Raw genomic sequence first — 24,035 nt, 5'->3', positions numbered from 1 at the left:
GGTTATTTCTTCTACTCAATCCTTCACCACGATGAACCTCTTCCACATCTTCTCTGTTGTTTTTTCTTCTCCCTCTCACTTTTCCCTTCTTCCTTTTTTCTTCTTCTCCCCACCTCTTCACGTTTCAATGATTGCCTTGTAATATTTAATTGATGCTTCTGTTCCATATATTGGTTTTAAAATGTTTACTATGTCAATTGTATATTATGTTCCGCACTGCCCCAATGGAAATCAGTCTGTGAACTGTTTTGGCTTTTTAACCGTGTATAAATAAAATCAATCTTATATTATCTTTAAAGGAATTATGCCCTCTTCTGTTAACAAATCTTTAATACATTTACAGTCTTTTATGATAAATGATTTTGCATGGATTCTATTGTAAATTGATATCTTGTGAGAATGGAAGAAAATAAATGTTTATTTCAATTGAAAGAGAAAAGTGATTCGATGCTGAGCCCTTGTATATAGGCCTTGCTGCTATACCATGTGAGAAAAAAAAAACTTGACACCTCTCAAATCCACAATCTTAAGGAAAAAATATGTCATGAACGCATAATCATTTATGATTGCAAAGAGTAGCTTCTGCCAAATAATTTGATACCATATTTGTGTTGTATGTCTACACGCTTGGATAATCAGTATGCATTCTTTGTAGTGATGTATATTTCAATTTGCGTCAGAGTATAAGGAATGACTGCAATGAATTAATACAGATACTAGTGATGTCATAATCCTTCATGAGTTATATTGACTTGATAAACATACTGGCAAATCCATTTTCAATGAAATTACCTTTAGAATTGATATTAAAAAGTGTTTATTAAACAATTATAATGTAAATTATTTAAAAGGGTGTTTTGAAATGGATATTAATGCAACCCTTGTAGGATTACGACATCATTAACATCTGGTTTCATTCCTTTCAGTCATGTCATACTTTGGCGCAAATCAAAATTTACATCACTACAAAGAATACCCATACTGCTCATCCAAGCGTTGACACAAATTACACGAATATGGCAGACATTTTTTTGAAAAACATTCTTTCAAACAATGTGTCCATGACATATTTTATCCTTAAATTGGGGGCTTGTGAGTAACTTTTTTACTTTTTTACTCACACGGTATTGGAAAACTTGTAACGGCAATGAAACAGGTCCCATATAGGTGGTTTTACAATCAAGTCATGTACTCATTCTTTCCGTGTAGGGAACCGTGTAAACTTGAGCAGTTCGTATGTCACCCCTGTACTGGTATACATGTTTATATATGTATATATAAAGGTCCTTTCCAGTTGGGTTCACCTTAACAATATAAAACTTCAGCACCAATCTGTTTATTTATGATATCTTTTCTAATTCTTTGCAATGGGGTACCATGCTATATCGATTCGGTTCGGATGCAGTACTTTATGGTAATTTCTAACTACAGGGCTTTAACAGAGGCGGCGCAACATCATGCTCTGCCAAACAATAGGTGCCCCTCCACTATCATTGTACATGAACCTGACGTTCCTCCGCCTCCGCAAGGAGATATTGTATGCAATGATATTGCATTGTACATGTTGCGGTGATCTGAAGTCAGATTACTATAAAGAGAATAATCATTAATCTTGTATTGCCGATGCACATGATCGGAACGATCACTAGCAAAGTTCACGCCGTGAAGCAACAAAGTATCTCGGAGTCAGTCTCTTTTTTAAGTTTTTGCAAGTTTATTTAGACAAGCGATCCTGAAGAACCCCAGTTCCGAGAACCTCGCAGAAAGATTTTTTTTGAAAAAAAAGGCTGTAAGAAAGGAATCACACCTTGAAACTTGTCAGAAATAAGATGGAAACCTGTTCGATTTTCAGAAATTCAAGCGCCCTTAAAACGGTGTTGGCTTTGTTTCTTCAGACGTGTCATTTCTTAGGAACTGTGAAGTGCATTGGGGTTTATCTACCGGACCTGAAGCGGACATTAGGACTATCGTCAACTGATATTGGTCTTGCTATTGGATTATTCGAAGCACTTTCATTCGCTCCAGGTAAATAAAATACGAGTTTGGTGTAAAATGGAAAAAAAGGAATAGGGCGATTCCATGATCACCTGCTATCCAAACAAAGAAGGATTTGCATTATTATTTATTAGGACACATCAAGGAATAAACCCAATGTTAACCCATATACCTACTCCTGAAACCACGGAATTACATTTCCCAATGTTTTAACGTAAACACCATTATTTCTTGCATTTGGATATTGTCTGAATTGTGACAATTTTTAAGTGATGGGAGTCATTTTGGAAGCCATCTTAGATTTTTGGCAAGATCGTTAACAGTCCCAAAATGATTTGACCTTTGAAAAGATATGGTCGACACCACAATTCACCCAGGTGGATTTTTAATGAACTACATCAATTTTTCAGTAACAGCAGTCAATTTAAATTCCATTTTTAGAAGCCATCTTGGGTTTTGTTTTACTTACTGGACCAATTAATGTCCTCGTAACTTTTCCCAATATTTGACTTTAAAACCATGATTATGAAAACAAAATCAAATCTGTCAGGCAGATATTGAATGAGATGTCTGAACATCAGATAAATATTATCCATTAACAAAAAAAATTGGTTCTAACGTATACTATTCTTTCAACATATTCAAGGATCTTAGAAAATGCGGACAAAATAGAAATAGGTCTGTAGTTACCGACACCCAGAAGCGTCGATTCCGGGGTGGGGGGGGGGGGGCGATCGCCCCACCAATGAAAATACTGCAGTGGACAGACATAACGTTTTGCCCCCCTCCAATAATGCAGGATGTGCAAAAATAAAATAAGATTGCAATGTTACGCAGAAATAGGCAAGTGAGATAGAGATACAAACTCGTTCTTTAAGATCGTGCTAAAAATGTCCGCTTTTTAGATTGGAATAAAACAAATTTTCATCTCGCGCTTTGCGCTCGCATTATTTCTTTAGCAAAAACCCATATTTTTCATGATTAAAAAGGTGAATAGAATGTCCCGTTTTAAGTTATAAGCCTCAATAGAACCCCCGCTTCGATTTGCAATAATCGTTTATTTGATATAATATCCTCTTCTCTATGATTAAAAACGCCCATTAAACTGTCAATTTTTTCTCAGATCGAAATATGAAAAAAAATCAGCTAGCGCGCTTTGCGCCCGCATCAATGTTCTTTTAGATACCCATCTTAATCATTTGTACCAAAAATGCTTAGAATATCAAGCTTTTTAAAGGTCAGAATATAAAGAAATTTCAGCTCGCTCTCTGCACTCGCATTATATGTTTAGTGAGATATGTATCTTCCTCATGAGTCACTACAAACAGTCCTATAAACAGGTACCTTTTTCCTGTTTTCAGTTCAGTATACTAAAAAAAAATTTTGCTCACGCTTTCCGCTCACATTAATTTGTCGTCGAGATATGTGTCTATTTTTCATGAGTCACACACACACACCTCACCCCCACACACGCATACACATATATGTATATATATATATATATATATATATAAATGTGTGAAGCTATACATGTACAACAGCTTTGGCAACTCTTTTATTTAAATATTGTAAAGAAATGGATGAAGAGAACAATGGTAGACGTAGCTTAAATCAAGGTTCCCCAGAGCTATCTACCCTTTGGAAAAATTGGTTATGCCGAAAAAATGTCTCTGCCGGGAATCGAACCCGGGCCCCCAGCTTTGAACGCCGGTGCCTTAACCACTAGACCACAGAGACGGGCTAGTGGCTAGGCCGACCGAGATCCGATTGACCGTCAGAAAGACAGATTTTCGACACTATACCAATTACCTTTGTCGGGTGAAGGTGGGTTTTGAACAATGACAAGCCGGTCTAGTCTAGTGGTCTAGTGGTTAAGGCACCGGCGTTCAAAGCTGGGGGCCCGGGTTCGATTCCCGGCAGAGACATTTTTTCGGCATAACCAATTTTTCCAAAGGGTAGATAGCTCTGGGGAACCTTGATTTAAGCTACGTCTACCATTGTTCTCTTCATCCATTTCCTTACAATATTTAAATAAAAGAGTTGCCAAAGCTGTTGTACATGTATAGCTTCACACATTTGTATACTTTCTCACATGCGTGTACTCTATCGAAGCAAAAGCTTTGATCCAGCTGAGGCATGACGGCTTGTCATTGTTCAAAACCCACCTTCACCCGACAAAGGTAATTGGTATAGTGTCGAAAATCTGTCTTTCTGACGGTCAATCGGATCTCGGTCGGCCTAGCCACTAGCCCGTCTCTGTGGTCTAGTGGTTAAGGCACCGGCGTTCAAAGCTGGGGGCCCGGGTTCGATTCCCGGCAGAGACATTTTTTCGGCATAACCAATTTTTCCAAAGGGTAGATAGCTCTGGGGAACCTTGATTTAAGCTACGTCTACCATTGTTCTCTTCATCCATTTCCTTACAATATATATATATATATATATATATATATATATATATATATATATATATATATATATATATACACACACATATATTTGGTATAGTGTCAAAAATCTGACGGTCAATCGGATCGGGGTCGCCCGAGCCACTAACTCGTCTTTGTGGTGTAGTGGTTAAGGCACCGGCGTTCAAAACTGGGGGCCCGGGTTTGATTCCCGGCAGAGATATTTTTCGGCATTACCAATTTTTCCAAAGGGTAGATAGCTCTGGGGAACCTTGATTTAGGCTGCGCCTACCAATGTTCTCTTTATTCAATATTTCTTTCACACAATATTTAAATAAAAGAGTTGCCACAGCTGTTGTACATGTAAAACTTCACACACACACATATATGTGTGTGTATGTATGTGAATAGAAGTACACGAATACATTTATGGTTGAGACGACAGCAGTTAAAAGTAAATAAAGAAGATGAAGAATATATGAAAACGTATTGAAACGATTTGAGCTAATCATTGGATAAAATGTGAGAATAAGAACTAGAAGGAAGAATAGTAAAGAATCATTGGACAAATATCAGAACTATAGAAGTAGGAACAGTGAAGAATCATTGGACAAACATGAGAATAAGTCTAGAGCTAGAGAAGGAAGAAGGCTGAAGAACTTTTTTTTTCTTTTGGGTTGCTTTTTAAAGACAACATGAACATGATGAATATGAAAACATTTATTTGAATTTATATATGGATATAAACCTTCTGAAAATGAGAATGTGTATGTAGAGGTGACGTTGTTAGAAGGTCTTAGCTTGTGACCAAATGTGATTCAGAAGCAACTGAATGGGTATTACAAGATTTAAGTCAAAGAATTCTATGGGAATCGGCCTAGTTTAGGCGATACATTATTTTATGTTTTATTCTAATTGCAGAAAAAGAAATAGGGAGAGAGAAAAAAACCCGTAGCAATAAAATTGGGATGATATTATTATTTCATTCATTTTGTACAGTTTTAAGTATTTGCTTATTATTTTCTTTTATAATCTGTGGAAATGAGTACAATTCGTGTAGAGGGTAGATATGTAATTTGTTTTAGTTGTAACTAGGGGGTGCTCCAGGCTGGAAATAATATGGTTTGAACAGATGGAGTGGTGAATATTGATCTATTTGTTTAGCTATAGATGTTTTCGGCCCCGAGTACCCCTTTAATTTTTGTACGAATCTATTCGTTTGCTTTTTAAAAACACATAAGTGGATATTTTTTACACCATTCCTGATATACAGGCAGTATATCGGGGTATTAAGTTATAATTAAAATGGAGTTAAGAATCATGAATTGACTGCATAATAATACACACCGCCCATGTATTTTAGTTTCGTATATACGCCATTCATTTATTTTAGTTCGTATATACAGTCAAGAATGAGAAAAGCATTTGTGTCGCTTTCTTGAACAATGTTTTGGATACTTATGCAAATTGCTGAGGTCTCTTTATCGAACTGTTGATATGTGGTTTGTTTTCTGTGTAATTAAAAGGGGTGCTCCAGGCTGGTTTGTACGAATTTATTCGTTTGCGTCTCAAAAGCACAAATAAGTGGAGTTTTGACGCCATTCCTGATATACCACCAGTATATGGGGCTATTATGTTATAATTAAAATGGATCTAAGAATCATGAATTGACTCCATAATAATGATACACGCCGTCCATGTTTTTTTTAGTTTCGTATATACATGTACAGTCAAGAATGAGAAAAGCATTTTTGTCGCTTTCTTGATCAGTGTTTTGGATACTTATGCAAATTGCTGAGGTCTCTTTGTCGAACTGTTGAATTGGATCAGGTGTCATCAAGGTTAATTGTTCAATGTACGGTCTGGAATTTTTTTTAACGTTTTATAAACTGAACAGAGGTGTTGTATCAATAGGGAGTTTAAAGTTTGAGGAGGTGCTCCGGGCTGGAAATAATATATGGTTTGAACAGATTGATCTTTTTGTTTAGTTATAGATGTTTTCAGCCCCGAGTACCCCTTTAACCTTTGTACGAATATGTTCGTTTTGATGTTCAAAAGCACAAATAAGTGGGATTTTAATTTGGCGCCATTCCTTATATACAGGCGGTATGTGGGCTATTATGTTGTGGTTAAATGGAGTTAGGAATCATGAACTGGCTGCATAATACGCGCCGTCCATTTATTTTATTGTCGTACAATTACAGTCAAGAGTGAGAATAGCTTTTTTGTCGCTCTTCTTGAACCGTTTTTTTTTCATATATATACTTATGCAAATTGCTGAGGTCTCTTTATCGAACTGTTGAAATGGATCAGTTGTCATCAAGGTTAATTGTTCAATGTATGGTCTGGAATACTTTTTAACGTTTCATAAACTGAACAGAGGCGTTGCATCAATAGAGAGTTGCTGAATTTGTTTAAGTGGTTCGCTGAACGAATTTTGACATTACCCCTGGTATAAAGGCAGTGTATAGGGCTATTCTGTTATAATTTAAACGGAGTTAACAGGTTAAGAGTCATGAATTGACTGCGTGATGTGACACACGTGGTCCATGCATTTCGTTTCTTACAGAATTTATATGCATGAGAATATGATCACTCAAGGTTGAGTCTCATAATTTCTTCCATTATGAGTTTTTTTTTGTTTTTTTTTAATTATTATTACTATTATTATTCGTCATGACTTAAATACGATAAGGACTTTTTGCTATATGCAGAATGAAATTTGCATGCTTATACGAGATTAGTTATATCGTATTGGTTCGGTGCACTATATTCAAACTCTTTTGAAGTTGCACAGTTTTCGTGTAGGTGGTAAGAGACTGACTGGGCTTGGCGAATCTGTTTAAATTGGTCTGTTATCTAACTGAAAATGTTTATATAGGTTATACAAACTTCAATCTTTTACCTTGACACATCTATAAAATCCTTTTTCTTTCATCTTAAAAAAGGAAGAAAAGAAAAACAAAGTGTGTTTGAAAAAGATCGAAAACAACGTTGTTACTGTCTTAAAATATTAATTGGTTACGGGAGGGCCTTTCACGTGTGGTCCTGTTGTACATAAAGATGGTTTACGGTACTTGTGTATGCGATTGTATCCCTCACACAAATTTGATTTTATTTGAAAAGGGTAATACAATGATATTTGGGTGTAGTGTGAGGTGTTTTGGGGTGGGCCAATGTTCTTTTGTCATGGGTCAACCACAGTAGGGGTGTTCTTATATTGATCTCCCCCAACTTAAATTTTAAAAGGGATGTTGTTGTTACAGGTAAAGAAGGAAGATACATTATACTTAAAGCAGAAATCCAAGGGGTTAAATTTTTGTTGGATAATGTGTATTTTCCTACAAGACACAAAGTAGCACTGCAAGGTGATCTTTTAAATGAGCTAGATGAAAGGATTCAGAAAGCTTTTGATTCGGATTATTCGATAATATTAGGAGGAGATTTTAACACTGTAATGGACGGGAGTATGGATTATGAAGGGCCAAACATATCAAACTCTAGGTTTAGTGCAGTTTTGAAAGAATTTTTGAATAAGTATGATTTAGAAGATATATGGAGAAAAGGGAATCCTAATGCTCGACAATTTACTTTTAGACAAAGGTCGCCATTAGTCCAAAGACGTTAAGATTATTGGTTTATATCATGCAGTTTAGAAAAATTAGTGAATAAGTGTGAAATCTTAGCATCAGTAACACCGGATCATTCGGGCATTATTCTACAATTTCAGAATTTGAAAGAAAATTATGTTTCCGGAATTTCGTACTAGAAATTTATTAATAGTCTTTGCATGGATAAAGATTTTATTAAAAAGATGTATGATATGATATCTGAATTGAAAAATGAATGGGCACCTAGGTTTTCGAATAAATCAGTCTTTTGGGATTTCTTAAAAATGAAAATGAGGGAATTTGCTATGAAATACTTTCGGGAAAAAGTTACGAAAATGCGAAATAGAAACAGTAGAGGCTGAAACCAAGACTTTAGAAAAGCAGATACTCGAAGGTTCATCGAGATCTGTGATTGATAGAATTAAATTGAAAAAAAAGACAAGTTAAATGAATTATATAATATATAGAAATATTAAGTAAAAGCTTTTAGGTTGGTGGAAACAACGAGACTTGACTATTAGGGTGATTCCATACGTGTCGTACGGGACATTTAGAGAACATTTGACAGTTTTTGACAAGAAAAAACAAAAAATATTCCAGTAACTATAGATGATCATCAAGTACTACCGGAGTGTTAGAAAAACCAAGACTTAACATGACTTGAAAACACATCCTGTATAATACAGATTTAAAATAGTAATGTGTCGTACGGACGCAGAAAAAGTGTCTTTTTTAGAAACCTAAAGTTTGTACTAAAAAGTCTGTGAGTTGGGCAGATAAATTTCATAGAAACTGAACTCAAATTGACACTCAATTACCCAAAAACAAACACATTTATAAAAGAAAGCAAATTAAACATTCATGAATAAATAAAACAAATTATAATTTTCGAGAACATTGTGGCGTACGGGACATTCAAAATGTGTCGTACGGGACATCTCTAAATTGAAGCCAAACTTTCTTACTTTATGTCATTTTGACTTCTTCAATCACATTATTTGGCTGATGATAATGATAATCCTATCAAACTAAGACATTCATTAGGTAAGAAACCGCTATTAGCTGAATATTTCTGTTAATATATCATAAACAAAATAATGTGTCGTACGGGACAATTGTGTGTCGTACAGGACACTTCTGTGTCGTACGGAACACATGTGTGTCGTACGGGACACTTGTGTGTTGTACAGGCACTTGCATGTTGTACTGGGCAGCCTGAATAAAAAAGAACTTTTTATCAATCAGAAGGAGCATTGCCCCTAAATTCTTCATTTTTTATGAAAAATCTTTTAATAAGTAGTCATTCAGGACAATATAATTAAGTAACCTCAATATATACAATTTGGGAGCAATATGTTATAATTTTTTTCATGATAGGAAATGTACAAGTGTTCACAGCATTTAGAGCTGAAAAACTTGAGGTTTGTGTGAAGTTTTTTTAAAGGTAATTAATTGATGATTTCCAAACAGTATTTAAACAATGAAAGAATGAAACTTTGTGTAACTTATGGGGCTAAAATGTTATATTTTTTTATATAAAATGTATATCTACATGATATATGTTACAAACGTCACTTGTAATTCCACAAAAAAAATTCTAAAAAAATGCGGTTGTACTTTTTCAAACCCATCTGCATTTCATGAAACCATATGGTTTGTCTTATTTTCAAGATTTTTTTACAACTTGAAAAAGGTAAGGAGTTTCAATACTGTATATAAAAAATAGTGATCATCAATGGAAGTCCAAATAGATGATCATGGTGATTGATATGTATTTTTTTACATCTTATAATAATTCTACATTAGCATACAAGAGGAAGTCATCTTCCAGGCTAGGTTGAAATAATTATAAAAATTTTCTTTTCATGCTCAATGAAAAGAAATTAACCTGCTCTGATCAGTGAAAATCACCATTTTAGCTGAAGGGATTCACAAAAGAATAAGCCTACATGAAATTAATTAAAATGTTTAGAATCACCTATTTCATGTTCTATGGAGATAAACAAAGTACTTTTTCAGTTAATTTTATGTTAAATCAATTAAATGAATTTAAATATGCCTACTATTTATGGTTTCTGAATCAAAATCCTGCAATTAAATTTTACATTATTATATTGTGTGTCGTACGGGACATGTCCCGTACGACACAGCGTGTGTCGTACGGGACAACTTTTAATAGGACAATAATTGAAAAATGAAGGGGAGTAATTAGATCTTTATGGGATAAATCGATCACCCATGGGTCAAACAAAGAGAAACTGATTTTATGAAATTGCATCATCAAAAATAAAATTGTAGGAAAAACTTTTGCATTGTCATGTGTCGTACGGGACATTGCCAAAAATAGGTTCAGAAAAATCAGGGCTGCCCCTATTATGGATCATGAAAATGTTGTAGATATTATTTTGAACCATCAATGATATATTATTATATTGACCTGCAATATTTTCAATCTTCTCTTGCTTTGCAAATAATTGTTTCAGGCGGTGTTTGTACTAGACTATTCAATTAGCAAAATTATTGAAAATTTTAAATTCCATTGTTTCCCGCAATTAAAACTATATCTGTCTTCACCTCCGGTTAAAACTCTTAATTTTCATAAAATTTAGGTATCATAGTAAAATATTACACTACTTATGACTTATTGAAAGCATGTTAAAATTTATATTTTTGAAGTTCTAGTGTGGAATCGCCCATTATGGGAAGAATACATTTCTTGGAAACATATGCATTGACAAAGTTTAATTATGTTTCATCCATCCTTGTTGTCCCCTCATGGGTGTATATAGAAATCGAGAAATTATCATTTGATTTTATATGGGGAGGGAAAAGCCGGTCCCAAAACTAATTGGACAAAATCGAAGTTCATGAGATTAAATATCAATGTCCAAAATACCGAGGAATTAGAATTTACAGAAAATTCTATAAAATGTCTCGGGGTTTATGTTGGAAAATTTCATAGAGAAGTTGAAAACCTAAATTGGGAAGGTAAAGTGAAGAAAATAAAAAATGAGAAAAATAACTTTGTATGGGAAAGTGACTGCCATAAAGCATTTAGTCACTTCTCAGTTAGTATATACAGCAACAGCAGTCCCAGTACCATTGGAAATAATTAAATTGGTAAATAGATTAATATACTCTTTTTTTATGGAATTTCAAAGCTGAAAAGGTCAAGCGAAATGTATGTTTTAATTCTGAAATAGGAGGCCTTAGAATGGTCAATTTACTTTACAAATGTTCTTCTCGTCATTTATCATGGATTCAAAAATATATCTCTGGTGGAAAAACACCATGGAAAATTTTATTCAATTATTGGATCAGTAAAATTTCTGACATTCCTATGTGTTTGAGATGTAATTGCCCAAAAAATGATATAATAAGAATATGCAAAAGAAAGCAATTACCAGTGTTTTACATCGACCTTTTTAGATCGTGGTCTGAAATAAAGTATATCCACATGTTTAATGTTTGCAATGTAAACCAAGAAATTATCTGGTATAATAGTAATATAAAACATGAGAAAGAAACGTTGTTTTTTCAAAACTGGATCAAAGAGGGGATTCATACAGTGGAACAGATTATAGAAGATGGGAATTGGAAAGATTATTCATGTATTAGCAACTATTTTAACCGCAGACAATTGCTTACTTCTTTCGAATTGTCAAAACTCAAAAAGGCATTTCCACATTTCTGGTTAGAGAAATTACGTAATACAAGAACCCCACAACGGCTACAAACAGAAGAACCCAATGTGGTTGAGTTAGCAACAGGTGACTCAATAAATGTCGAGAAAATGTCAGCTAAACACTATTATAGTTTGCTAGTGGATGAATATAAAGAAGAACCCGTTTGTTTACATTTTTGGCAAGATCGTTTAGACTTGTCAAACGAATTTGATTGGAGTGAAGTATTTAAATTCAAATTTCAGCAAATTAATGACAATAAAATAAAACAATTTAATTTTAAACTTTTTCACAGAATATTGTCCAGTAAAGACAATTTGTGCAAATGGGGAATTTCGAATGATAATTTATGTCGTACTTGCAATTGCAAGGAAACTATATGTCATTTTTTATTGACATGCAAAAAAGTGAGGTTATTTTGGAAAATAGTTTCGAGTCTTATTCGGAATATTTTTGGCCTTCATATTGACATTAATGAAAAAACGATTATCATAGGATATGATATTTCATTTCATCCTTAATTAGCCCAATATACTGTATATAAGGATTATATCAAAGAATGTAATGATAAAAAGAAACATGTGTTACATGGAAATTATCTATTGAAAGATTTGAAAGCAGAAATAAGATTTTACCTAAGTTTAAAATTTAATCAGAAAATATTTAATGAAACTGAGTTGCGGAAGATACGTTTTTACTTTGAGTGAATACACTGCCAGTCACGGTTTTTGGTCCGCTGTTGGCTGGCCTGTTCATGCTGTTGGAGCCAGAGAACAGTGGATTCAGTCCACTGAATCTATTGTTCTCATGTTCTCGACGGGTGACAGCGGGCCGAGGAATTGTGACTGGTGGTATAAGTAATATATTTCATTTGTATTTTTTGTATTTCTTGTTAAATATTGTTGTGTCATATGATGTGAATTTTGTTAATGTAAAAACCTGTATCTTTTGATATTTTTATGAACAATAAAGTACCTCAATTGAGGATAAATTGAAATAATATGGGGAGGGAAAGATCGTATTAAAAGAAAAATTATGTATAAGAATTATAATTGTGGTGGGGTTAAAATGATAAATTTTGAAATATTTGTTAGAACGCAGCGTATGTGGGTAAAAAGATTTTTGTATGGAGAAAGAAATCTGGGGTGGAATTTATTTTTTATCATTCCCTATAAGTTCAGTTGGAGGAAGGTTAATTTTTTTATGTGATCATAAAATGAAAAAGATAAAAAGTTGAATATTCCATCGTATTATTTGAAAATGCTAGATGCTTGGCAAGAGATCGATAATTCAAGATATTTCAATGGTTCTAAGAATCCAATCATTTTCAATAATAAGAATATTTGTATAGAAAATAAAATGATATTTGATAAAGATTTATTAGAACGAGGGTTAATTAAGGTGGAACATATCATTGACAATGGACATGTTAGACCAGTAGCATACTTTTTTAACCTTGGTATGGGAAGTAATCTTTTGTTTACAATAGGTGAAATATACCATGCAATTCCAAGTGATTGGAGAAATGATTTAGGTTCGATACAATTTTGTGAGATAGACTTAATTAACTATAATATAAACTTCCTTCTGTTAGGGAGGGAAATTAGCTTTAAGGAGGTACCATCAAGAAAAATATATGATTATTTTATTAAAGAATTGCAAAAGTCATATGATTTACAGATATGAGATGGACAAAATAATTATAATTATACAGAGAAAAAAATTGGTGAATGTTTTTTAGACCAAGAATAACATTATTAATTGGGAGACAGAGGGAATTTCAATTCAAGCTTCTGCATGGGGCAATTTACACTAAAGTTAATTTGTTTAGATTTTTTGAAGATAATCTCTTTTCGTACTGTAAACGGGAAACGGAAACATATTCACATATATTTTTGTCTTGCTCAAACTTCAAAATGATATGGGAAAGTTTGATACAGCGATTTGAATTAGATGAAATAAAGGACTTGAATTGGCGGGATACATTTGTTGGTTTGTCAGGCAATACAAATAGAATAAAAAGTTGTAATGCTATTATCTTTATGGTAAAATATATATTATTTATATTTAGAAAGAAGGGGGTATTTCTGACCGTTGACGATAGCATAAACTTATTTTAGAATATAAGGATCAAGAAAAGAAAATAGCTATCCAAATTGGAAAATTAGGGCGGCACTTGCAAAAAATGGGAAACAGTAAAATTATGACAAGGTTAAGTTTGTAAGACTTTATTTACTTTCAGTATATGTAATGCTTCTCCCGTGAGCTTGTTATATTTAAAATTGTTCATCGAATTGTTTTGGTACTTATAAACATGATTTATTTATGATGAGTATGAGCAGATCTTCTGGACAATGGGTGCTGTGTGTGTGTGTGTTGGGGCGGGGGGGGGGAGGAGGGGAGGGGAAGTTTGGTTTTTAAGCATTTTTTTTTTATAATAACTGATTTCATTGTTTTCTTTTAAGATATATATGATTCAAGATTATATTAAGTTAGTGTAAAAAAGTGAAAATATGAAATGTAAAGTATTATATGTGATTTGAAATGTTAAAATTGAAATGTTATGTAACTTTTTGTTCATGAAATCAGAATAAAAACATTATTAAAAAAATGTGTGTGTGTGTGCGGGTGGATGAGTGAACAAAGAATATAATACGAGAACAAAAAAGGAAATCAAGCATGGCATTAATAAAAAGACATTTGCATTATGTAATTAATGATTTGCATAGTTTTAGCACTCTTTTCTCATAATAATTCTCAGCATTTGTTTTATAGGTGCGGCAAGAGCGAACAAAACGTTGGCAGTTAACGAATTGAAAGAAGGGATCATGCCCAACATGTTCAAAAGCCAAGTAGATAATAGAAAAGGAAGATTGCCATTTTAGTGAAAACCAGTCATTGGCTATAGCCCATACATTTCTTTGTCATTTTTTGCCTCTATTAGAGGATTTATTCACATCAAAATCGGGGTTACACAGTAAATCACATTCAAATCAAAGGTTACACATATTAATCATAAATCATGAAAAAAGATAAGTATCTAACTAAACAATGCGAGCGCGCAGCGCGAGCTGAAAATTTTAATATAACAGTGTAAATCAAACGAAATAATGAAGGCTTGATGTGCGAGCTAAATTATTGTGTGCAAATTGATTTCAGAACTGGATATATGAGGTGTCACTAATCCTCTTGAATGAGATTCATTACACAGGCAATGCGAGCGCGAAGCGCGAGCGAAAATTTTATATTAAGTCTATTTATCAATTCTTCCCGTCACATTTTTCTTCTTTCCTTTCGGGGTCGGGCCGGCCGTTACGAGGCTGTAAATTACACATCATGGGTATAATACCTCTTTCTTAGTTTTCTTTCTGTTTTCCGTAGTTTCTATTAAGATGAAGAGTACACTTTTTTCTGCAGGTTGTCAAAAAATAGGGGGGGGGGCCGGGGCCGGCTCGGCCCCCTCCTGGATCCGCGCCTGTCTAAGCTCATCAAAAAATCATTAAAAATCAATCCCTCGATAGATTTTGCTTTAATTCACTGACATTAGTCACAATTAACAGTACATTAAGACTTGATATGTTAATCAGGTACTTGCCCAGCTCAATCAAAAGTTAAATGGCCTGAAATAAGACTAACCATAATTTCGGCCAGTTCATTGCCACAAAAACCAGAACTGCATTGTGGGTAATAATAATTAAAATGAAATACAAAAATGCAGTCTAGCCTCCCCAAACGCCTTAATTATGAAAGAGTTTGAACGTAGCATTTTCTCTATCGTTTTTCTTTTGATATACAAACATTTAATCTATTTTTAATGAATTATTTTAATCAATAAAGTCATGTGATCTTTACTTACGCCTGTCCGGCATGCTTTGCGCGCAGATGAATCACTATCGTGTGCCCTATACTGAGGGTCAAATGACAAAAAATCAAAAATTTTGGTCTCAAAAGAAAGAGTGTGTTCTCCTGAAGAGATTGATACTTTGCATTCAATACCTAATCTGACTAAACGTGTTAAATGAAAAGAAAACGCCTCATTAGACACCCCCTCATTTTAATGTAAAAATGCATTGTTCCATTCATATATTTTGTGCACTTCCTATGGTATTGCAGCGACAAGTTCTACTTGCTTGATGTCCATCAATGGGCTAAATATGTATTGTGTGGATTTACAACTTTTTGTTTACATGTTTAATTTCGTTCGAGGTGATTTATTACCTAAGTATTCGCATAAGAATAAACAAAGTAAATAAAAGAAAATTGATAACAAACAAAGAGTGTAAGCATTTCTTTTACTCATTTCGCCTCTCTTCCCTATTATAACCGTTAATTTGGAGGAAGAAGGGGGGGGGGTGTTATAGGCATCAACCCCGCCCTGCTTACAAGCCAGGAGGATGGGGGTATGTACCCCGACTCAGCACCACCCCCCTCCTGTAGCTTTCAACAAAGTGAATAGTATTCAAGTGCGCAATCTATGATGTTTTACATCTGACTGAGACAAGTTTATGTATTTTAATGTTTTGTTCATCTTTCTCTGCGTGCTCTAAATATTGAAAATAGGAATCCTGATGATAATTAGAAGTTATTTATCATTTTGAAGTTCCTACTAGTACTTGTTTCATTTCACACTCTCAAACCAACCAGATCTCCTATTGGCAGTAGAAACTCGCATTTCTGCATGATAAATGATAAGCATTGAATATACATTTGAAAGCGTCATTTCAGCATCGTAGTCGATAAATGCACTATATGCCGAGTTACATACTTATCAAATGTTGTTAAACATAACCTATCACTTTGCATGAAACTGTTTGAAGCATTCTCACCACCGATTTCTAGCAGACGACGCACAGCCATAGCAACTTCTTCTTCTTTCCTTGGTTGGCAACCAGTCAGGATTGACTATTTTTGCCACAGCTTTTGTTCATTTTCAGTAGCTTATTATATATTTTTTCCATTCCTTTTTTCCTTCTCTCTATAATTCTTTTTTTTCTTCCTTTTCTTTTCTGTTATTTTCTTTGTCTTTTTTTCTTTTCTTTTTCATGTTATTTTTTTTCTTTTCTTTTTGTCTTCTCTTTTCTTTTTTTTCTTCTTTTTTCTTTTCTTTTCTTTTTTCTTTCTTCTGTTTTCTTTGCTTTTCTTCTTATATTTCTTCTTTTTTTTCTTTTTTAAAATTCTTTTTCTTTTTTCTTTTCTTTTCTCTTTTTTTCCTTTTTATTTCTTTTTTGTTTCCCTTCCTTTTTTAAAAAATTAATTTATTTTTCTTTTGATTGCGTGTAGAAGTGTAGTCAGTGTAGAAGTGTAGTCGCGATATAGGGCACACATGAATATTACAGACCCCCATTCACTCACGTGTTATATCATAGCTCATCAAAAAATCATTAAAAATCAATCCCTCGATAGATTTTGCTTTGATTCACTGACATTAGTCACAATTAACAGTACATTAAGACTTGATATGTTAATCAGGTACTCGCCCAGCTCAATCAAAAGTTAAATGGCCTGAAATAAGACTAACCATAATTACAGCCAGTTCATTGCCACAAAAACCAGAACTGCATTGTGGGTAATAATAATTAAAATGAAATACAAAGATGCAGTCTAGCCTCCCCAAACGCCTTAATTATGAAAGAGTGTGAACGTAGCATTTTCTCTATTGTTTTTCTTTTGATATACACACATTTAATCTATTTTTAATGAATTATTTTAATCAATAAAGTCATGTGATCTTTACTTACGCCTGTCCGGCATGCTTTGCGCGCATATGAATTACTCTATACTGACCACTGATCTTAGGGGAGAGATCAGTGATATTGACCAACTGGTCCATGAATGTATATTTTCTACGTGTATGGCGCCCTCTTGTGGATTAGATATTACCATGCATTATCGGCCTGCCTTGGGTCCTGGACTGGGCTCGAACTTAGATTTAGATCTAGGGCTAGGCATAAACAAAGTTGATTTGATTAGAAAAGGGTCATTCACTGCGTTAGACTAACGTTACTTAGATATTTATAGATCAAGAACTAACGTTAGATCTATACCAGTTCAATCAATCACTGTGAATATCATAAACATGTTGCACGCATCGTTAGGCCTAACCTTATCTTCATCATTAGAGGCTATCTAATATAACTGATATTGACTGATGGGATGTGTAAAAAAAACATTCTTTGGACCACCTAAAGGATTAATATTTTCCCTCGCTTCGGGAAAATACAAATCCGGCGGTCCAAAGAATGTTTATATTACACACCCCATCAGTCAATATCTGTTTAATATTAAATTACCGTTGTGGATCTAACCCCTTTTGCAAGCAAACAAAAATGAATCCAATCTCTCTTGATTAAAAAAATGATTTTTCTTTGCCACTTCTATTCACATTTTCATGTGAATTTCAAATTTATTTGGTATCATCAGAGCGACTAAAAATTTAGAGGTTTTGAGACAGAAAGCAGTAAAATATATAATAAAATGGACCTAAGCCCTTTTTACAAATGTTCTCTTCAGAAGAGTTCAGTTGCGAAAGGTGATAGATCCACTCCTAGAAAATAATTATTTTGTTTTTCTGCCATATTGCAATATTCTTATGCAAAACTAAATTTTTATGATACCTATCTGTCTTCCTATTCTTAAGATATTATTTCCCCCAAAAAAAATTTGCGTGGACCTAAACCATTTTGCAACCAAATTGAAATGGACCTAACCCCTTTTGAAACCCCTTTCAACTTTTCTTTGGTATCATCTTATAGAGCTACTAAAAATCTATACATTGAGACAAAAAAAAAATCAAATTTGATGAAAAATGGACCTTTCCCTTTTCGCAAGTGAGCTCTTCGTATGTACAATAGCTTTGGCAACTCTTTCTCGACTAAATGCTGGCCTGCCTCCGTGGTCTATTGGTTTAGGCACTGGCGTTCAGAGCAAGGAATTCGGGTTCGATTCCCGGCGGAGGCATTTTCTCAACTTTTGATTCAGAATGACAGCTCTCAGGGACCTTGAGTGAAGTAACGCATTTATTATTCTCTAATTTTCATTTGATTCGCTATTATGTTTGATTTCTGCAGGTCCAGTAATTGCGTACTTTTATCGAAGAACCCATGGCGTGTTCCGGCGATGTCTTTTGGTGACAGGTGCAATATTTGCAACAGGAGGACTCCTTCTGGTATCCATTGTAACCAATGGTAAAGAACTCGCTGTCTGCTTATCATTATCTGGTATGTTAATTAACCTATTGACCATACTTCATTCTCCATATCCATACAGGGGCAATCCGATTCCAGTAAGCAATCGGTTAATGTCATGTTGTTAATTTTGCTCCAAAGTGAAATACTTTTGTAACTATGATAGAAAAAGCAATCTAGATATCAATAATGACACTGACTAATGAAGATGATGATGATGATGACAATTATAATAATGATGATAATTATAAATAATGATGAAACCCCCTTCTCTCTGCGCAGGTCTTGGTTCCAGCATCCTGTCAATTTCATTGGTAATCATTCTGAGCGATCAGTCTGGAGAGGCCTTTGCAGTCTTCTACGGGATTGGTAAATCAGGTTACGCCATTGGAATGGCTCTAGTTCCCCCGATCGCAGACTACCTGATGAGGATTTATGGCTGGAGAGGGTCCCTGATTATAATTGGGGGTATCGTGGCGCACCTTATACCTTTCGTTTTGATGGTTGATCTCGACGTAGAGGGCGTCGCACAGAATGACTTTGGGCCCTTCGACACCGACGATGAAGAAATTGAGGACCAATTTGATAGGTCCGAAAAAGAAGCGCTTATCTCCAGACCAAGTAACAAGGAAGAAACTCACAATGAAGGAGGTAAATCACAGGTTGGCGGTATTTACGCTGAAATAAAACCGGCAAATAATGAAATCGGATCAGAAAATGAAAACGCAAGGTCAAGTGACATCCAAGAGGTTACACCTGAAAAATCAGCTACTGGTAAAAAAATCACGGGCGTGTCTAAAAGGCATATTATGTTAGAAAAAGGATATAAGCGAAAATATCTGAATGATTGTTCTAATTGTTATCGAATCTTCACAGACTCCATATACAATCAAGATCGCTGGATGATTCTTCTTATGCTGGTCACACTTGTATTGTATGTGGTGGACTCTAGTTGGTTTGCATATCTCATCCCATGTGCGATTGCTCTTGATATTCCTATATCCCAGGTACTGTGCCTTCCCTACTCTGCGGGGGCTGGAATATTCGTAGCCCGAATTTTAGGTGGATTCCTCGAGAAGTCTAAGTTTTTATCTGGCCAATCCTCGTTTCTTTTCTTTACCTTACTCAACATCTTATCACTTTTGTGGAATATCTTCGCTCCAAGATTTACTTTCATGATTGTGACTTCATTCATCTCGGCATTCACGATTTCCCAACGAAACCTTTTGTCGTTGGTCATCTGTAAGGACAGGGCGCCTCGGGCGCAATTCCCTATGATTCTGGCTTCTTATGAGATTGTTTGTGGAATAGGACTTTTCCTCGGTTCCTTGTTATGTGGTAAGTCCCATCAAGTCCCAGTATGTTTTAAACAATATTATATCTTAATAATATCATTCTCACCAACAGCGAAAATCATCAGAGGGCATATTGCTCTTGTCATAATTGTCATGATCATAGTGAAAATGATAACAAACCTACTATTGATAATCATACGAATAATTATAATATTAACGATATTAGTGATGTATCGATGATAACATTTTGCGATAAGAATTATAACAATAATTAATGTTCATAACAATATTCGGCATCAAAATTATCATCACTATGTTGATAATTTAGATTTAGTTTAGAAGAGCTGAGAAAGCTTAAGTGATGTGTGAAACGGCATCAATGCAATGAAGATAGTTAACGGAATTTAAGGGATTTTAATGTCTTCTGTAGTATAATGACGGATGTCTAGTAATCATCACATGTTCAACTTACAGTTTTGACAGTCTTCATTTTGGTCTAAACCTCAAATAATCCCAAATCATTGTGAAACGTGTTCTCAGATTAAAAAAAAATCTTGCACTGAACCTTTGCTTTTTTTTTAAATAAAGTTTTTATTAGGTTTTCATGATTTTGTGTAACAAATCACAGATAAACAATACTTGTAATTAAAAAAAAGAAACATTGATAAGATAAATAAAAGAGCAGCATGCACATTATTAGCTTACATTAAAAAAGTACAGCATATCAACAAATTATAGGTAGTATATAAAAGCAGCCACATTGTCTCTTCTATAAGTATTCCTCATCTCAAAAAGTATAGTACAGGCAAGAATGTAATAACAGAGGGATAGCAATCAGCTAATTTACCTATCATTTAAAATGAATCAAATTCCATCCTCAAAAGGCATATTAAGGTATTCTTCAGTAACAAAATTAATAATGATAGAATATCTTACAACTTAAATCTCCATTTCCGAAAATGACTCGTAAGTTAATTATTTTTATTGGCAATACGATATTCTATATCCTTGTCAGAGGTCAAATATGCTTTATTATAACCTTAAAAAGTTGGTGTTGGCTTGTTCTGAATTAACAAATATAGATATAATATTTAAGCAAAAGAAAACATATGTAACGAATTTATCATTTATATAACCGAACATCTTTTCAAATTTCAAAACATTCTGTACAGGTTCTTAATTTCATCCTAAATGGGTCTCACAACAGGACATTCAATAAAAAATGATATAAATAGATTTCCGGGTCACTGTTACAAAATGAACAATTAGGGGAGTCCTTCCTTTTAATTTTATACAAGAAATCATTCAAACCTATACTGCTTTATGAAATAACTTGAAGTAAAAAGAGCGCACACGTGTCATTATAGTGCACTTGAAGTTATTTACATGAACTTTCTCCCAACTGACCCCATTCTTGTTATGGAGGACATTCCAAAAAGCTATTCGTTTTTCTGGAACACATGCATCATGGTTTAAGTAAAATAATATATGCATATTTTAGGATTTTCTGAGTTCTCAGATTTCATTAAGAATTTCATGTGGGGTTAAGTCAGAGGTAACTAATAAACCAGCTGGTATATTTTTCATTAAAAAATTGTATTTCCTCCTGTCCTGAACATTAATTTATATCAAAGTCTAGAATAAGCTCTTCAAATAATTTATTACCAGGATGAGGAGGATTCAGTAGATCACCAATACAAAATATAACACCTTTGTCTGACCAAACCTGGTATATGAAATATTGTTTGACTTTGAATGAATGTTTCTATTAAACCAAATACACTGACAAGAACCAATTGATGAACCTTTCCTTTATTGTTTATTCATTTCGATAAAGGTGAAGCTCACGGACCATTTTCCCAAAGACTTCCCTTAACGGTGATTGTGCCAATTCGGGGTTTCGCACTGCGACACAGAACGCTTTCAAGAACATAGCGAATGCATTTTCAAATACCGTTCATGACAAAGAGCAACCAAAAATTCTTTGTGGAAAGATGGTGAATCAAAATAGCAGCTTCGCCTTTGACTCTGGACGAGTGACATATTTGCAAGTTTTCGTCAGCTCGAAAACTTAGGACGTAACTGCTCTTCCGTTTCACCAATTTTCGACAAAGACCTCCCAGCCCATCATTGTCATTTGATGGACATTTTCAATACATAAACTGTGTTCTTGAATTCATTCTGCGACGCGGTGTAAAAACTCCTTATCAAATAACAGGGCTGAGCAAAACAAGGTTCCCATCATGTTCATGGTTAAGTTAAAGTTACAAAATTGTAAGCCTTTACGAAACGGGCAACTGGATACTTTTGAAATTTGATATTGAATTCTTGATTGATTTGTGCAGGATATGTCGCAGATGTGAGGGGATCTTTCAACGCTTCATATATGTTCATCGCAGGGGTAGAAGTCTTTGTATTCTGTCTGATGATTCTATCAATAATTGCCGAGAAGTTGAAGTAACCCACTGCGAACTAAACGAGAACCCCACAGATACTTCACAAAGGTGTATACTGGGATATACATTTCAGGGTCATCAAAAAGGAAGAATAGAAACGCCGGCTGGAAAGTTCACCTGCATAAAACAATAACAGCTGTGCTGATGTTGTGACATTGAAATATCACATAAGGACAATATTGCACATTACCTCATAACTAAATTATTAAACCGCTACATTTTCATGGTTAACTTTGCCAACATCCTTGGACGATCGTCAGGGGTAGATTTACCAGACGATAGTCAAGGGGAGATCTACTAGATGATCGTCAGGGGGAGACCCACCAGACGATCGTCAGGGGGAGACCCACCAGACGGTCGTCAGGGTTAGATCCACCAGACGATCATCCGGGTTAGATCCACCAGACGATAGTCAGGGTTAGATCCACCAGACGGTCATCAGGGATAGATCCACCAGACGATTGTCGCTTCCAGGGAAGGAAACAAGCAAGCTTTCGCACCACTAAAAAGAACGAATTCTACAGTGCGTATAAAACAAGTTTACACTTAGAAAAAATCCTGTAAAATCATACATTTGTAATACCTTGAAGATTTTCCACATTTTAACATTGGTTCAGATCCATTTACTAAGTAAGCAAATGACGATATAACTGTCTGAAAATATTTCCGCTTGAGTGAGCATATGGCAAGCTTCAGTATTAACCAAATTTTTCATGTTTTATCATTATTTTCAGTACATGTTTAGTTATCATACATTTTCCAGTCATTTTTACGTGTTTAGCTTTTATCATTGATGAATCATGACTTGTATTCATTTTCTTGAGCTCAATTGTCCAATATAGAATCATGTATTTACTTTGATATTTTACTTTTTCATGTTCACATTTACTATATTACCATGTATGCACCGCTTTGTTCCAATTTACCGATAGATATTTCATTTTGTAATTTATTGATATTTTTAAGAACGGTATATAATTTCTTCGTCTTCTTCTTATTATCATTATTTATGTCTTTCTTCTGTTATCTTCTCTGTTGTTTTTCTTCTCCCTCTCACTTTTCCCTTCTTCTTCTTCCTTTTTTCTTCTCTCTTCCTCTTCACGTTTTAATGATTGCCTTGTAATATTTCATTGATGCTTCTGTTCCTTAGATTGGTTTTAAAATTATGTTCAACACCACCCCAATGGAAATCAGTCTGTGAACTGTTTTAGCTTTTTAACCGTGTATGGATAAAATCAATCTTATCTTATCTTCAAAGGAATTATGCCTTCTTCTGTTAACAAATCTTGTTAGGTGGTCTGTCATGAATATGACAGATCACCTATTATATTCGTCAGAATTTTCTTTATTTTTATTGCCAAAGCTAGTGACCACTTTATCTCAATATCGGGCTTGTCAATTTCCTT

General features: G+C 34.3%; 1 protein-coding gene across 1 annotated transcript; it reads left to right on the top strand.

Moving 5' to 3' along the window:
- The first annotated feature begins 1,813 nt into the window (after positions 1–1,813).
- Positions 1,814–23,216, top strand: LOC121418534 (monocarboxylate transporter 12-like). Its single transcript, XM_041612456.1, has 4 exons — positions 1,814–2,025; positions 18,762–18,911; positions 19,161–20,216; positions 22,519–23,216. The coding sequence occupies exons 1-4, from the start codon at positions 1,830–1,832 to the stop codon at positions 22,632–22,634; spliced, it is 1,518 nt and encodes a 505-aa protein (XP_041468390.1). The 5' UTR covers positions 1,814–1,829; the 3' UTR covers positions 22,635–23,216.
- Positions 23,217–24,035: the final 819 nt, after the last annotated feature.

Source organism: Lytechinus variegatus, chromosome 7 (assembly GCF_018143015.1).
Source record: "Lytechinus variegatus isolate NC3 chromosome 7, Lvar_3.0, whole genome shotgun sequence".
Classification (NCBI taxonomy): Eukaryota; Metazoa; Echinodermata; class Echinoidea; order Temnopleuroida; family Toxopneustidae; genus Lytechinus; species Lytechinus variegatus.
Note: the sequence above shows the minus strand (reverse complement) of the source record. Positions and strands in the feature narration are given on the sequence as shown.